Below are 17,872 nucleotides of genomic sequence, written 5' to 3'. Positions count from 1 at the left end.
TCTGCTCACCCCACAGCTGAGCTCCTACCAATCACACCAGCTGTTTTTTTCATGGGAAGCTGCCCCATTAGTCAGCTTGATTGTGCTGTCTCTTTTGATAAGGGAGAAATTAAGAGAAGCAATTGGGGAACATTATTACGATGAACACATGCTTCGAGTGAGGAGTCCAAGGATGACCCCCATTCATAGAAAACAGGTGGGTGGATGTCATGGGGATGCCACAATAAGGAAATCCTTTCAGGAAAAAAATATCACATTCAGGCAAGCCTCTGAAGGCCACCAAATACAACTGTCAGGTTGTAATCCAGAAATGACGGGCTTGCTTGTTTTTTTAAACATTGCATACCATCAGGTACTTGGAGTGTTTCCTTTGCACACCTGCCCCTAGGACATCTTCTGAGCCAGCTGGTGCACACGCCTCTGGAGGGTGTACTGATCTGAGAGTAAGTATGATGTCCTTCATGTCACATTGTGTGCCCTCTACGTGTTTCCAAGCTTCACACAGTTGGCGTCCCCCTTAAAAGTCAGCAGATTGCAAACTGCCTTCAATACCCAATCAAGTGTTTCACCTTCTACTCCCCCTTATCCCAACTGGTTGGATATGGTATCTTTCTTTATCTGAACTCCTCAACCTGATTTCTTTTCAGGCTCTTTGCTGAAAGAGGGGACAGCTGGTCACTAGCCTTTCTGGGACTAGAAAGCTCCTGCTAATTAATCCCTGGGCAGAAGAGTACTCTCTCACACTGATATCATCAGAGCTAACTACAGATCTTTCTCAGCTTATAATGAGGTTATGTCTGATAAACCCATTGTAAGTTGAAAATATAGTTAATTCAAAAATGCATTTAATATCCCTAACCCACTGCAGCCCAGCCTACCTTAAACATGTTCAGGACACTAACATTAGCCTATAGTTGGGCGAAATCATCTAATGCAAAACCTATTTTATAATAAAATGTTGGTCAGCTCATGGAATTTACTGAATACTTTACTGAAAATGAGAAATAGAATGGTTATGTGGGCATAGAATGGTTCTAAGTAAATCTGTTGTTTACCCTCATGGTCACGTGTTTACCCTCATGACTGACTGGGAGCTGTGGCTCACTGCTGCTGCCCAGCACACGACAGAGAATCTACTGCCTACCACTAGCTCAGGAAAAGACCAAAGTTCAAAATTCAAAGTAAGGTTTCTACTGAATGTGTATCACTTTCACACCAGTTAAGTCCAAATACCGTAAATCGAACCATTATAAGTCGGGGACCACCTGTAGTCTCTTTTTCTCCTTAGAACAATGTTTTCCAAAGTGATTGGCAGAATGGCACATCCAATTGATGTTTCTTACACAAATAAGTTTGAGAAACTGGGCAAGTCTGTTTACTGTGGAATGCCTCAGTGCTTTGACTATGTTAATGTGCACTGGAGATCTCTAAGAGGGGTTACCATATGCAGTGGATTCCAAAGGTATTTAATTTCCAAACCCTCTTCCCTAGAGCATCTGGTTGGATTAGTGCTCTATGGAACATATTTTGAGAAAGCACTAATGAAGAGGATGCCATTCATTCTTTCACTCAGGCAACATTTACTGTGACAATACCAGGGACGGGATGATGCAGTGGGCACAGCATGGTTTGGGGACTGTAGCGACTTGTGTGTTGCAGCCTCTGCCCCACCTCTTTGTTGATGTGTGACTTCAGGCAAGTGACTTCACCTCTCTAAGCTTCGGTATTTTCTTTTTTTTTTTTTATTTTTTTTAAACTTTTTTTTAATTTTATTTTTGAGACAGAGAGAGACAGAGCATGAATGGGGGAGGGTCAGAGAGAGGGAGACACAGAATCTGAAACAGGCTCCAGGCTCTGAGCTATCAGCACAGAGCCCGACGCGGGGCTCGAACTCACGGACCGCGAGATCATGACCTGAGCCGAAGTCGGATGCTTAACCGAACGAGCCACCCAGGCGCCCCTCTAAGCTTCGGTATTTTCATCTATAAAATGGGTATCATAATGCTACCTAACTCTCTATAGGGTTGCAATAAACAAGATCACAGGAACTAATGCATGGAAAGTACTGATGGTGTGCCTGATACATAGTAAGCACCCAGTTAATGGCAGTCATTTTTGTCATCATCATCATCACCTTTATTAGATAAGGTTGAGGAAGATGCAGAAAATGCTCAGAAATGAGTATAACACAAGGCAGTATATAATCATCATACCTCAGACAGATAAAATGATGTAGGAATGGAGAGAAAAGGTCTCTTAAAGGACACAGGACTGCACTGGACTTTGCAGGATCAGTAGGAGTTTAGGTGATGGCAGGCAGAACTGTGAACATGGCAGAGCGTAGAAAGAAGGAGAAATGCATGGAGGAGGACATTGATGGAGATAACCCAATTCACGTGAGCTGCAGGAAATAGCTGGGGAACAGGTTGGGGGGGTGGGGAATGAGGTAGGCATAATGGCTGAAAGGGCTGAGTGAAGAGCAAGGAAGGCCCTGAATGCAAGGATAAGGGTTTGCACTTTACTGGGTGAGGATTAGAGAACCAGTAAGCCAGAGAGGGGAGAGATCTGTAAGGATTTTAAGGAAACACAGTTTGGAATCTGTTGCTTTTTAAGTACCTGTCTTAAGGGGAACTGTTGGGTGGCAGGTGATGGTCTCCAGTGAGAGGCAAAAACGCTGGGGGAGGGGGAGAAAGAGCCTGTAAGGGGTAAAACCAGGTGGGAAGGTGTGGCGGAGAGGACAGCGGGGCAAGATTTGAGGGAACCTCAGCAGAGGCAGTCTGACAAGACTTGAAGACCGACCTTCCTGAGCTGGGTGAAACTACAAAACACTGCCAGGAGCCTGCTGTGGAAATGGGTGCTTATTCTACTGTCAGAAGCTTCTACAGTGACTGGGCCCAGAGAGCGGTCCTCATCCTTCAAGTCTGATGGGACTTTTAATGAAAACATTTGGCCAATGACACTTGCATTGCACACAAGTTGTCCACTCCCTCCATGCTGGGGAAAGCCTCCTACTGCCACCGCAGATCCACAAGTCTCTCCTGAGCAACAGGCCTTTGACTCCATTTGCTGTCATTTTCACTCATGGCTGAGTGTGACTCCTGGGAAGCTCAGATCCTTCTAGACAATATAGAGCCTCCAAGTTGTCCCAGAAGAGAAAGAGCTGGACAGAGGCCGGTGTGAGATGAAGGCAGGTGGGAGGGGCAGGCTCTTTGGACACACCTCGAGGGAACTCTTAGGTAGGGAAGTATGGTCCTTGTACTATTGAGAAAGGGACCAAGCTGATACCCAGCAAGAAAGCACATTTTCATCTTGGCCTTGGGCAGCAAAGCATGATAAAATAGTGACCTAATCCAATCTGCCAGCTCATTCTGGGCACATGAATAATGTCCCTTGCCTACTGTCAAGCCCCTGAATGAAGCCCAGGCAGATGGAACGAGGATATCATTATGGGGAAATGGGCTGGGGATTAGGGAGGATGGCATGGGTTTCCAGCCTCATTTTTTACCTTTTTGAAATCCCCACTCCTTTGATATTCACACAGCATCATGTCGAAGAAGATTGGTATGGTGGCTTTCCGGAGCTCAGCCTCAGGGATAAGTGTCATCTCTAATATAGGTCCCACCATGCCTGGGATGAAGCAGATTTTGTTCTGGCCTGTAAGAGAAGAGGGGCATGGACACATAAAACAGTTTTCATGATGCACAGATCCTCCTCAGACCAAGCCTGTGGAAAGGAAAAGAAGGGAGGCAGAATAGTAAAAACAATAGTTAACACATATATGGTTGTTTATGGGAGCCTGGCACCATTTTGAACACTTTACATATATTAACTTCTGTAAGAGGCGCATGCATCATCCAGAACGAGCTGTTATTAAGGATAATAACATGGGTTTGTGGAAAGCATGTCACGGCTTACAAGGGTTTTCACCTGCATGATCTCCTTGGCAAATGGAGCCCTGATGCAATATGTTAGTGACGGCCAATCACAGGGATATTTGAAACTATGCCTGTCTACATCACACACCATGTTTCTGAGATTGGAAAACATGCTTTTACCAACTATTTCATGAAACAGGAAAAGCAAAATTTGCTGCTAAGAATCTGCTACTAATAGTATGGTCAGCGGAATAGTGAAGCACTCCCACAACCTTCCCCTTAAGGGAACAGTATGGCCAATGCAATAGTGAGTGGAATGGTGAGGCATTCCTGTGAACTGCCTGTTGCTCTTGGCATTCTAGCTATACTGGCCTGCTTCCGGTGTCACAAACTCACTTTGTGTCCTTCACTGCCAGGCCTATGCACACAGTGCTCCTTTGTTGAGAACAGTTTTTCCTGTCTGTGCCCCAACACCCCCATTGCCACCTGGGTTTCCCTGGAAGGGTCCCACTGGATAGATATGTTGCGAAAAGCCCCCAGCGCGTGCCTTCCCACCCCAGGTAATAGACCCTCCGCACTGGCTTCTTGTGTTGTGCCTTCTCCCCCAACTTTGCAATTATGGCTTTATTTGTGAAATAATATGATAACTATCTGCCTCCTCCATTTCACGAGAGTAGAGACAATGTCTGTTCTCACTGTTGTACCTATGGCACTGAGTACAGAACATATTAGATGCTCAATACATGTCTGTTGAATGAGGAAATCAATTTCCTGACCTAACTAGCTATATGACTTGGATATACATCTTTATAAAAATGCAAAAGCAATACGTATACACACCTGTTGAGAAGACCATGTGAAAATATACCTGTGTATACTTAGCACAGAGCCTGGAAGAATCAGCATCTAGGGGCACAGGTAGTGTGGTACAGTGGTTAAGGGCACTGATCCTAGAGCTAGAATTGCCTGAATTTGTAAACTGACTCCACCATCAACTGCTGTAAGATATTAGACAAGTTGATCTCACCACTTGGGGCCTCAGTGTCCTCACCTGTAACCCGGGAGAATAAGAGTATTTATTTGATAGGCTTGTTGTGAAGAATAAACGGATTTTTACCAAGTGCCCAGGACAGTGCTTGGCATGTGGCACACTTTACACAGAGTTACCTACTACTGTTCTGGTGTGTGGCCAGAATGAACCATCAAGGGAAGCCTTGTTGAGCCAGAACTAAGCAGACTACTCAGAATACACACGAGAGAGGCACGGTGAGGGGCAGTTAGGAGTCGCAGGGATTTCCCGGAAAGTGAGGGCAAGCATATCCAGGTCACCCTATCAACAAAGCTGATGCTCGGGTGTTCCATCAGCAGCTGCCACTTCAGAGCCTCAGAGCCCAACCTGGAGCAGAGAGCTCCTGCGGGCGCAGAAACTCGGGTGGTATGGCGCACAGCCTGGTGCTGTTGCTTTCGATTAAAGTTCAGACAAGGAGCCAAGAGGGAAACTGCAAGAAAATGAATTTTCATGTAGCCTAAAATGAGGCTTAATGCTCAAGTATTTCCCCAGAATTCAGATAAAAAAGGCATCATCCTAGGACTACCTTCGGCTAGTGAGAATGAAATGGTGAAGTCAGGCTGAGAGTTTTGTGAAATATAAAGACACTTTCCCAGGATATCTGCTTCATTTTATGATGCATTTGGATTACACTTGAGCTTGCAGTCTTCGTTTTGGCCCAAATAGAAAAGAAAAAAAATTGTACATTGTAGCAGGTTTATAGTAATTGCTAATCTAGGTTTTTGATTTCGTCCTTCAAGATCCTTTAAACCCACAGTGGGGTTTTAAAATTCAAAGTCAAGTGCAATAATAAGTAGAAAGTAAATGGGAAACTGTCAGATAAGCCACCACGGAATGGAGAAATTGCTTATGCAACAAAGGCCTTTAGAATACTGGAGGGCATTGGGTATGATAAGGATATATTTAAGATGGTTTAAAATAAAGAGCGGACATGCTGTAGACCAAGGATTTCTTAGATACTTTTGACCTCCATTCTTTGCAGTCAGTTGAAGAGATGTTTGGAAGAATCGGGGAAATGGAGAAAGATGCTGATCTCTAAATACAGTGTGAGCTGAATGCCCCTTACAATGCTCTGTGAAGAAATTTTATTCATTTACATCAAAAGCAGAATTTCAGCACATTGGATTTTGTGTTCAAATAATCTGAATGTGTGCATATGTGTGTCTTTATATACACAGACACGCACACACGTGCGCACACACACACACACACACACACACACACACACACACATTTGTAGTTAATTGGATGCAAACTCATTTGGAACAAAAAAAAATCCTCATTCAAGAGACACACCTGCTGCCGTATTCCAAAAAAGGCAAGGCAAGGAATCAGTAAGAGGGTCTTTTTTCATATAATGGAAGCTGAATCTCACCGAGCACAGATACCAATTAGAAAAGGCTTTTAAAGTGCCAATAAGCCAGCAGGATAAATCCACATGCCAAATTACATAGGCTTTGGGAAAGGCTCTGGTGGTAATGAGAGCGCAGAGAAGAGCTTCGGTGTGTGGGTGGAAAGGAATCCTGTGTGTTCTCGGGCCTGGGTTTCTAATCTGTGCAATGGCCTCATCTATCACACCTCTCAGGAGGAGACTGGTATCAGGGCACTAAGAAGATGACCTGACATAAAAGGAAGAGGGAGGAAGGGAGCGGCGAGGGAAGGGGGAGAAAGAGACCATTGTTGTGAATCTGCTGAGACCAGAGTAGAGTCAGTCACTGACCTTGTGAGGCTGATACGAACAGAAGGGGCACTCTTTTGGAGAGAAGATGGCTCTCCAAAGGTGGACACAGACTCTGGAATGAACAGGGATGTGGACAGGTCATGACCTCCTGGATTTCAGAGTCCTGCATCCTCCCTGGGACTCTGAAGTAAAGCTGGGCCGACCCAGAAAGATCACACATTCAGTTCCAAAGGGGAAGAGAGAACACAGATCTCTGCTGCTCTGGCTCAGGCTTGGAAAAGCTCCCTTCTGGCACTGCTCTGAGACAGGCAGTCTGTTTGCTCCTCATCGTCCAGCACACACCCAGCTCCAGCTTCCCCCCAGGCCTTGGAGAATTGCTGAGCCCTACAATCAGGTCCCACTGTGGCCACTCCATGGCCCCGTGGCTTTGTGCCTGTCATTTAACTTCCCTGAGCCTCTGTGATCTCATCTGTAAAATGGAGATAAAAATAATCCCTGCTTGGTAGGATTGTTGAGAAGCTTAAAAGAGTTCATATAAACAGAGGGCTCTGCAGAGTGGCTCATTAGAAAGGCTCAGGAAGTACTGATGTTGACAGTGGTGATGATGATGGTGAGTACTATAAGCTCAGCCTCTGCTGGATTCTGGAAAAAGTAACATATAAAGACATGTTGCAATGCATGGAGCTTCCTAGAGCTTTGCACGGAACATTTTATGCCTATCAGTTTACTTGTTCACCTCCAGAGCAAAGAGCTGGCATGGGGAGAGAGGGTCAGGATGGATTTACCTTTTCTCCCAGGGCTGACACTCACAACCCTGCAGACCCTTCTTTATCCCATCTAAATATTTCATAATCTGTCCTCAAAGATGTTTGAAAAACTCCAATCTGACCACGTTGATCCACAGTTTACAATCCTTCCATGGCTTCTGTTGCCCTTGGGACCCAGCTCTGCAGGCCCGTTTGGTTCAATGCTCCTGCTCTGTACCATTCATCTCTCCTCTTGCCTGCCTGTCCTCCCTCCAAGTCTGGCTCCATGCCTCAGGCACACTCTGTTCCTCCTCCTTGGGCCTGCATATAGGCCCTCCTCTGGCCACCATGCTTTCCCTTCCCTCTCCCTGACCCCATTTCTACACTGAACCCTACCTCCACCTGTCCCCACAAATAAACCCCACTCATTCTCTAACATCATTCTATCAAATACGGAAGCTACAGCCACATGTATCTTTTGAGCGCTTGAGACTAGTCCAGGTTGAGATGTGCTGTTGAGTATAAAAAGCCCACTAGATTTCAAAGAATGAGTTCTGGAAACCAAAAACAAAAGTTAACACATCTCAATAATGTTTTGTATTGATTGCATCCTGAAATGATAACACTTTGGAATACGGGGTTACATCAAATATATTGTAACATTAATCTCACTATTTCATTTTGCTTTTTAAAAACTTTGCATTTAGACAGGTGGCTCACATTCCAGTTTCAGAGGATAGGACTGCTGTGGAGCGAAGGCTCCACACTATTCCTCATCGAGGCCATCCTCGGCTCACTCATGAGACTGTCTTTTACAGAGTCTCCAGCTGCCCCAAACTTCTGCTCTGCAGCAATCCCCTTTGACCATAACAAGATAGCTCTGCAATCAGTAGGTTGCTATTCAGTGCAATGATCACGAGTCTATGAAGTCAAGGGCTCTATCACGAACCTGTTTCCAGTTGTAACTCCAGCCAGAGGCATAGTGTCTGGCATTTAGAGGATGCTTATATTAGTTTCCTGTTGCTGCTGTTATAAATCACCACAAACTTAGTGGCTTAACACAAACAAACTTACTATCTTATACTTCTGGATGTCAGAAGTCTGAAATGGGTTTCATTGAACTAAGATCAAAGTGTGAGCAGGGCTGAGTTCCTTCTGGAGGGTCTTAGGAAGAAACTATGTACTTTCCTCTTGCAGCTTCTAGAAGCTACCTACATTCCTTGCCTCCTGGTCTCTTCCTCCATCTTCAAAGCCAGAAGTGCATCTTCTTTAAATCCCTCTCTGACTCTCCTGACTCCTTTTATTCACTTCTAAGGACCTTGTGGTTGCATTGGGTCCACCTGGACAGTCCAGCATACTCTCACCATCTGAAAAATTCTTAATCATGTCTGAGAAGTCCACTTTGTAAGGTAATATATACACTGGATCTAGGGATTAGGACATTAACATCTTAGGGGAAATGTTATTCAGCCTACCACAATATTTTGCTCAATATTTGCTATTCAATGAGTAAATCAATATTCAGTTGGATACATGGATGGATGGATGCCTCCCTATTTCCATTTTCTATTTCCTGCCAGCAGCTTCCTCCAAACCTAAGAAGCCATGCTTGTGTAGGCTGGTTGCTCTCCTGGAATACCTGTCCTTTCCCCTCTTTCTTTCAGTCTGGACATGGGCCAGACTGGGGTCTCATTCAAGAGCCATTTTCCCGAGTGGATCCATCCTTACTGCCCTTGCCTACCTCCCATTTACTTGAACTCTTGAGTCTCTACCACACACTTCACGTTAAAGAACACATCTCAGTTTGTTCTTCAAGTTCTTAGTTTGTTCTACTCTTAGGACTAGATGGTGCCTCTTCTTAGAAAGGTGGGGACTGTCCCTTATCCTTCTCCAATTCTCCCACCCTTCCCTGGAGCCTAGTGCTAAGCTGGGCACTCTGTACATGCTTAAAAAGTAAAGGCCCAGTTGATCTCATGGCTCTGCCAGTAGCAACCTCCCCACAGACGAGGCCATGATGCCAGTCGCTTGAATTTGTCTTTCTTCCCCATGAAGACTGTTAACCCCGCAGCCTGACATTAACCCAAGTGAATGTGGGATGGTAAAGTGCAAAGTCATTTTGGCAAAATGTGCATTGCTTCACTTCAAGCAGAAATCAAATGTTATGATGTTATACCATCAGGAAACGTACATTACATTTGGCATAGTCCCATTCCAAAAACACAAATGGCATTAACCTCTTAGTGCTCTGGCCCTGGTAACAAGATGTGGTCCTTCTCTCCATCAAAACCTCCCACAAGTAACCTCTGTCACAAAAGCACACACAAACACAGAGACATGCACACACACATATTTGTCTAGGCTTTTCTCTGAAGAATGTTAAATAATCTTTAAGCCTGAGATTATCTTTGCAATTAGCTATCTTATCATCACAGGATTGCTCAAATCTTTCCTGATGAGAAGAAGAAGATGATGATGATACTGATGATCATGGTGATGATGCCCTGATTGCTTTGGGCATTAAAACAAAATTTAAAAGGTTAGTATGCATTATGATTTACTCATTATCAGTAGTCTTGGAAAAACAGTTCACTATTTCACACTCTTTGAAAATAATTTGCATATTCTGAAAAAATATTAGAATATTGGACTTGGGAAGAGACAGGTTCTTTCACTTCAGCTGAATCACTGATTTGTTGACCTTGGGAATGTCCTTGTGCCTCTCTGGGCCTTAGTGAGCTCCCCTATAAAATGGGGGGGTTGAATTGGATGATGTATCAGTTAGGGATGTAACATAAATCTGATTACCATGGCTACACTGAGTAAGTTTTGCATTAGTTTTCTTCCTTAACAAGAAGTCAAAAGATGGTCAGTCCTGAGCTACTCCCCCATCCTTAGCCTATGACTTTTGTCTTCATAGCTTCAAACTGGATACTGTACATCCAAGCATCTTGTTTTCCAGAAAGGAAGAAGGGGAAAGTCTATGGGCAAAAAATGTGTTGTGCTCATTGAATTTGTCCCCTTCCCTTTTTTGTTTTAAATTGGACAAAAAGGATTTCCTGAAGCCCCAACAAGTTTGTTTCTGTTGATTCTCTTTGGACAGAGATGGGTCATATGGCCATCACCTATGATAGGATGTTGTTAACTGAGCAAATTGTGATCATGAAAAAAAAAAAACAACAAAAAACCTAGGGTTCAGTTAACCAGGAAGAAGGGAAGAATGGTATTGTGTGGGTTCTCAGCTGTGTCTGCCACAGACAGCTTCTAAGTTTCACTTGGTCTTGGATATTCCATAAATTGTACTTTAAAACCTATCATTATCTACTACATTGGTCTCTAGTGTATACAGTGCTTAGTCCTGGTTTGGATTATCAGGTTAACCTCATTAGCATACTAGGAGAATGCATGTTAATGCCAGCATCTAGTAGAACACAAGGTGGGGTGGGGATGGGAAACTATCCATTCATTCTGCCTCCTCTTTCTGTTCACTTATGCCTGAAGGAAGACAGCTGAGGAGGAAGGCATCTATGTAACTAATAAGTAACAGGAAAATCCCTTCAGGCTGATGTACTTTCCTCTTTATGGAAGCCCAGGCCAAGAGGTGAGGAGGGTGGCCATCTTTGCAAGAGATCCTTCACTTCTTGTTTTATTCAGTGGACATCAGTGACTTTGACCACCCCCCCCCAAAAAAAAAAAAACTCCATAAACATCTTACTTTGGGAAAATATACCCCCTTCAATGGACATAGACTTGGTGGGACCATCAAGGGAAAGGTCATCCAAGGAAGGCCAATAGAATGACATCCTCCGGGGACTGGATCTTTAAACAGGGTGATGCCTGAATGGAACATACTAAAGGCAAAGTTGTGCCACCTCCCCTGGATCCTAAAGTGGCTCTGACCCTGTCCTTCACAGCCTGGTTCTCCTTGCCCTTCTGGTAAGTACCTTCTTTGATTAAGGCAGGCACAGTCAGTTTCTCTTTCTTGCAACCCCAAACCCTAATAAGTATATATATTTTTTTAAATGTTTATTTATTTTTGAGTTGAGAGAGAAGAGAGAGAGAGCGCCAGCAGGGGAGGGGCGGAGAGAGAAGAAGACACAGAATCCGAAGCAGGTTCCCGGCTCTGAGCTGCCAGCACAGAGCCCAACATGGGGCTTGAACTCATGAACCGTGAGATCATGACCTGAGCCGAAGTCGGATGCTTAACCGACTGAGCCACCCAGGCGCCCCACAAGTATATCTTTTAATTGCAGTAATTCATTATTTGTATTTGCAAATAGCAAGGAGTCTGCAATACTTCAGGACAGACACTCAGGCCAGGGTCCTTGTCCTGAATCTGCTTCTTAATCCACGATCTGACTTTGTACATACCTCTTCACCTCTCTGTGCCTGTTTCCTCACAGGTAAAGTGGTGGGTTGGATTAGACCCATAACTTCACACCCTTCTCTGAAGTGCTTCAGGATCTTTCCCCAGAAAATCTTCAGGGGTCCACATGGGAGCTCAGGTGTGGCCCATTATAATGGGCTCTGGGCCCCCCACCCCACTTTAGTTAGAATAGCTTGGCTTTCAACCAACTTATGTATTGAGCAGGAGATTCTTTTTCTTTTTTTTTTATTGGCCCTCAGCTAAAAATAAACGTTAGAAAAATTCTGGACAATATGATCTCTAAAGGGCCCTTCCAGCTCTGATGTTCTGTGGAATTCTAAGCAGGTGGAATATTTGGTAACATCTTTCCATTCATCAGCATAATTGGGAGTGCAGGAACGTCTGCCAAAACATAATCTATATCTAAATAAAATCTTCTGTGTGCAAAACAACGGCAATGAAGGACATTCAGGAAAGAGCAGCCTGTGTGGAAGAGCTAGAGACAAACAAAGCGCAGATCCCGGTTTTGCAGTTCTGGCAACGGCTGGGGTGTCGGTGTGGGAAAGGAAGCCCACCGCGGCTTTACCTCGTCTCTGCCGTTGTGAAGCAAAGAGTGCAAGGTCAAACGCAAACCGAAGCCAGGCCACTCATGTTTCACTGGCACATGCAATGTTTTTAAAACTTCCGATTAGTTATCATCAATATTTAGAAATTGGAAAATGCATTTAAAAAATTTGTTTCCTGGCTTCTTTTGAAAAACTGGAAGATGGGGACATCAGTGGCCTTGCTTTCTAACAGGATGGCAATGAATCAGATCAGAACGGCAGCTGCCCCTTCCGCTGGGGGTATGTTTGCTTGACTTTGTTCCAGGCCAGCTACTTCCTCCCATATTCCTGACCCTGAGGCCATGTGCTGACTATTAGGTAGCCGTGCACTTGCACTATCCTTTTTTTTTTTTCCTATTGAAGAATAATGGTCAATGACACATAAAATATTTCTTATATCCCTGTCCTTTTCCAAAGTGGAGAAATAAAAGACCGATAAAGGCATGCTTTTCTAGAAAAATACGGCAGAGACAGTATTTCTTTACAGCAGTGGTTTTCAAATAGGGGTGGTTTTGCACATCCCTTTCCCCCTCCACACGGACATTTGGCAATGTCTACAGACTTTTTGGATTGTCACAACTAGGGAGTAGGGAGGATGCTGTTGGCATCTAGTGAGTAGAGGTCGGGGATGCTATTAAATATCTTGCAGTGCACAGGGCATCCATACAACAAAGAATTATCCAACTCCAAATGTTGACAGGACCCTGTGTTATGGATGTCTATGGGTTTAACATATCCCAGCCCCTTCACTCTTTTACATTACCTGCCTGGGCCCTGCCCTATAGGCCTGGTGCTAATGATTAAAGAGGCATAACAGGAAAATTAGGTTCTGTCCTGATGGGGCAAGGATGAAAATGATGATAAAAATTCTGACCATGGTTATGGCCTCCATGGCTTTACTCTCTCAGTTTTTACTCTTATGAAACTCATAAGTGCGCTGGGAGAAGGTGCTATTTCCCCAGATTCTACCCAGTGTCACTCAGTCCCCTTGCTTTGGACCTCACAGCTTGTAAATGACAGGGCAAGGCCCAAGGCGGGTATGTGGCAGTCTGTTCTGGTCCTGGTTGTCCAGGCCACCCTTTGATTTTGTAAAGCAATTCATAGCCCTTCTGGTACCAGTGTGTGCTCTTAACCCAAGTCTGATGCTGCCAGAGACGACAGAACCCAGACTGATGGCCTATCCACTGTGCTTCCCCTGCAGTGAATGGACCTTGCTGGAAAGGGCAAGAAACTGCTGTCCAGGAAACCCGAAGGGAACTGAAAGACATTAAAACCTCTGGGGAAGCAAGAAGCAATGTCAGGAGAGGTAATTTAGGTTGAATCCGAAAACTAGGCACAGTCCCTGTGAGTGTCTCCTCTGAAGATGGCTACATCCAAGCCCAGGGCAGAGTAGATTAGCAGCAGAGAGTCAAGAAGGGCACAGGAAAATTGGAGATGAAAATAGTTCATTACTTGTAACTACATTAATCTATCCACCTATCCATTCATCCTTTCAACACTTATATTTATGGAGCAGGATTCAGGCCTGAGGCAAGGTGTGTGGCCCCTGTCCTTGTGGGATCAAAACCAAGCTCTGGGCCTTGCAGCTGTTTGATCTCAAGCAAGTTACTTCCCTCTCTGAGTTTCCTGATCAATAAAAGGAGGGGGCATTTTTCCATCTTGCAGAAGGTGACTGAAGATTAAATAAGATCTCCTTAGCACAGGGCTGACTCAGACTCTCAATAAATGTCTCCCTGATTCCATCTCCAGTTCCTTCCATCCACGGGTACCACACAGTTCACACATGAGTCCTGTAGCTCACTGGGACAAGGGTGGCTTCTGGGGTCACCCTCCGGCTCACATCATGTCACAAAAGACCCTCATCTTCCACAGAGCCAATTCTCCTCCGTGGGGTTGGAGGGTCTTTTGTACATCACAACATCACTTAAGAAACTGGAGGTGGAAGGGCACACCAGTCAGCAGGAAGCATGCATGTGATGTGTGAGAACATGAGTTCCCTCAGCAGTCCTGCCCTTCCTCCTTTTTGTATATTCCAATTTGACTTCTTAAGCCTTCAGGGGCATCAAGCAAGATCTGCGGCTGTTTGGGGGCAGGACACGGGGATGGGCTCTCTCTCTCATCAGGTGCTTATTAAGGACCCAGGATGCACACAGTGATAAACTGTTATTTCAAGCTCCCACCACTGAAACCCCTGTGGCCCTCTAACAGATGGTCTTCTAGAAGGAGCTTGGCGTGTGCAGATGTGTCTGTCTGGATGCATGGGCCTACTCACCAAGCTTGTACCACATATCACGGATGGAGAAGCCAATTAGCCGTCTCATGTCCCCATACCTATGAGAAACAACAAATGTCTGCTTCAGTCTCCATCTCAGAGATTTCCATGAAGCCCCCACTTCAAGGAGATCCAAACATTCAACCTACTTATTCAGGATTTTGTTGTATTTGGCGTGCGAGAACTGCTCCAGCTGCAGAGAATCCTGAGTGATAAAAGCCACCGCCAGATGAAAATAGTTGTTCCACAGCTGTAAATGAAGGAGTAGAGAATAGTCATGGAGAGGGTCTGAAGTGGGAAAGCATATTAAATGCTGGGTAATGTGAACAATTTATGAAAATGGCAGAAGATAGTGGCAGAACCAGTTTAATTCTGTGCACTGCAATTTTCTAACTGGCATGGACTCTGAAATTAACATCCTGGCCAAACCAAGGACAATAGATGGATTTCTCTAGGCACTGACCAGGTCCCCAGTCTGGTGACAGGGGAGGGTTTTAGGGCTGCTTTTGAAAAATTGCTTCATTTTGTGTTTTGAAAGACAAACAACTTGCGCAAGCTGAGTGCCCTGGTAGAATTAGAGGTTGATGAGGGATATGTATTTCTGGAAGTCCTCCCTAATCCACCTGATAGCTCAGAGGACCAGCCTGAAACCCATTCTGTCTTAGAATATTTTGCCTCCTCCTTCCCCTTAGGTCAATAGTTTCAAGGTATGGCCCCAGACCACTAGCAACAGCATCACCTGGGAACTTGTTAGAAATGCAAATTATCTGGGGCGCTGGGATGGCTCAGTCAGGCTCTTGATTTTGGCTCAGGGCATGATCTCACTGTTCATGGGTTTGAGCCCCACATTGGTCTCTGTGCTGACAATGCAGGGCCTGTCTGGGATTCTCTGTCCCCCCATCTCTCTATCCACTCTCCCTCTCCCTCTCTCTCTCTCTCAAAAAATAAATAGACATTAAACAAAAAAAGAAATGCAAATTCTCTGGCTCTACCCTAGACCTACTGAATCAGACTCTGAAATCTGTGTGTTCATAAGCACTCTGGGTAATTCTGATGTTCATTTGAGTTCAAGAACCTCTGAGGGCCTGGTTTATAGGTAGGCTCGTTGTAATTACAATACTTACATGATCAGTTGGTGCTAAACACTAGGGCTAATACAAGACATCACTCCACTGGCTTTTGTTAAAATAGAACCAGCAAAGCATTCTGCACATGGCAAGTGCTCCAAAATATTGGCTGCAGTGATAACGATATTGATACAATCTACAGAACCTGAGAAATGGAGCCTTAGTGAACCCATCTGCAAAAGGGGTACCCCCTGTACCCATTGCAGAGACCTAGTAGTAAAGGTTACATGAGATGATGTTTTTAAAGGGCTATATATATTGATTCCTTTGGTAGCAGAGGAAATAGTACAACCTGGCTCCCTGAGTGCTCAGGGCTATTATTATAAGATGACAAGCCCCTATAAGGAGCAGATGGTGGGGGGAACTTTGCTGCACAAACTTATCCACTTTCAGCCCCCTCTCAACACTGACTAGCAAGAAGAAGGGTAACACTAGCTAGGGAAATCACTAACCATTGAGACTTTCATCCTTAATTCAAAGATATTCATTGGAGGTTTCAGATGGCCAAGACTAAGTAAAAGGCAGCTTTACCCTTGATAACATCATTACTGCTGCCCAGAGTGTTGCTTTCAAATGGGCTTATGCTTCCAGTTTCAGAAAGAAGAAAACAAGTATTTCATTTTTACCATGGGCCAGGCACTTTCCCATACATCCCTCCTTTTATCTCTTAAAACCTGGTAGCTATCATTAGTCCCCTTTTACAGATGAAGATAATGCGGCTTGGAGGGGTTAGGTATTTTTCCAAAGGTCACTCAGTTTGTTATATATACAGTAGATCTGGAATTTGAACTCAGGCCTTCTGATCAAAGTTGAGGACTCTTTCTACACACCATGGTCAGTCTTTGCCTGAAGATGCATTAATACATTTTTTTATTGAACACCTTCTACACGCTAGGCATTGTCGTCATGTGGGCATAGGGAGTGCACATACACAGACAGCAGTCCCTACCCCCGTGGGGCTCACATTCTGTGGGCAGAAAAAGTTTTTCTTTTTTGAAATTTATCTCCCAGGGTCCGAAAGACCAAGCCGCTCCTGGAGTACAAAGAAGCAAACTACTGGCTTGTGGAGTCCATCAAGTCAACTCTCCACACAGAGACCAGAGGATCTTCTTAAAACAAGGTGGGTTTGAAAAAAAAAAAAAAAAAAACGAAGGTGGGTTCTATCACTCCCTACCTCAACATCCTTCAAAGGCTTCCCATAAGAATCACATCTCAAGCTCTCCTGTTTCCGTAGTAACACTGCTTATCCAAACACACTATACAGGTCAGTTCTCCTGGCCACTCTGGCTGTCCTTCCTCCTGGTGCCCCCATGACTTGCAGGTTCTGAAAATGTGTTGCTTTGGTCTGCCTAAGCACAGCTAATACCTCCCCCCATTTAAGATCAGATGGAACAACAATCCAAGGAAACAGAAAACCCGGTCAAAGGGCATGGTAAGTGTTATTTTGAAGGTGATAAATTCCTGATTTCAGGAAAATTCCGTAAGAATAATTAGGGCACAATAAGAACAAAGATAGGACAAAGTAAGTTGCATTGCTATTACTTTCAAAAACCATTCCAGAAGTGTCCCCTCAACACATCTGAGAACACACAGACACGTCAAATCTAGAGCCTCTTGCTAGCCTCTGTCCTGACTTAGTCCTTCAAAAATGTTTTCTCTGCCACCCCATTCCTGTTATATATAATCCATATATCATAACATTCACTTTTTAGAGTATAGAATTCAATAGTTTTCAGTATATTCACAAAAGGTAATACAACCATCCCCACTATTAGCAGTCATTCCCCATTCTTGTCTCCCCCTTAGCCCCTGGAAATCACTAATCTACTTTCTGTCCCTGTGGATTTGCTCAATCTGACATTTCATAGAAAGGGAATAATAAAATATGTAACCTTTCATGTCTGGCTTCTTTCACTAAGCATAATGTTTTTCAAGGTTCATCTGTGCTGTCACATGTATCAGTACTTCACTTATTTTTATTGCTGAATACTAATTTATCATATGGATATACCACATTTTACTTACCCATTCATCCATTGACTGACATTTGTGTTGTTGCCACATTTTGGCTATTATGAATAATGTATCTATGAATTTCTACATACAAGTGTTTGCGTGGATGTATGTTTTCAAT

At 44.3% G+C, this 17,872-nt stretch overlaps 1 protein-coding gene across 1 annotated transcript in view; it reads right to left on the bottom strand.

The window, feature by feature from the left end:
* The window catches only part of DOCK2 (dedicator of cytokinesis 2), a 413,845-nt gene that overhangs the window by 55,918 nt on the left and 340,055 nt on the right, over window positions 1-17,872 (bottom strand). Inside the window, exons 31-33 of the mRNA XM_053907087.1 lie at window positions 14,761-14,861; window positions 14,612-14,670; window positions 3,506-3,654 (exon numbers count right to left, since the gene is read on the bottom strand). Of these exons, the coding sequence (XP_053763062.1) occupies window positions 3,506-3,654; window positions 14,612-14,670; window positions 14,761-14,861 (309 nt within the window). The remainder of the gene's footprint in view (window positions 1-3,505; window positions 3,655-14,611; window positions 14,671-14,760; window positions 14,862-17,872) is intronic.

The sequence above is a fragment of the Panthera pardus genome, unplaced genomic scaffold, assembly GCF_024362965.1.
Source record: "Panthera pardus isolate Hobbes unplaced genomic scaffold, ASM2436296v1 HiC_scaffold_2, whole genome shotgun sequence".
NCBI lineage: Eukaryota > Metazoa > Chordata > Mammalia > Carnivora > Felidae > Panthera > Panthera pardus.
This window is presented reverse-complemented; position numbering and strand designations above follow the sequence as displayed.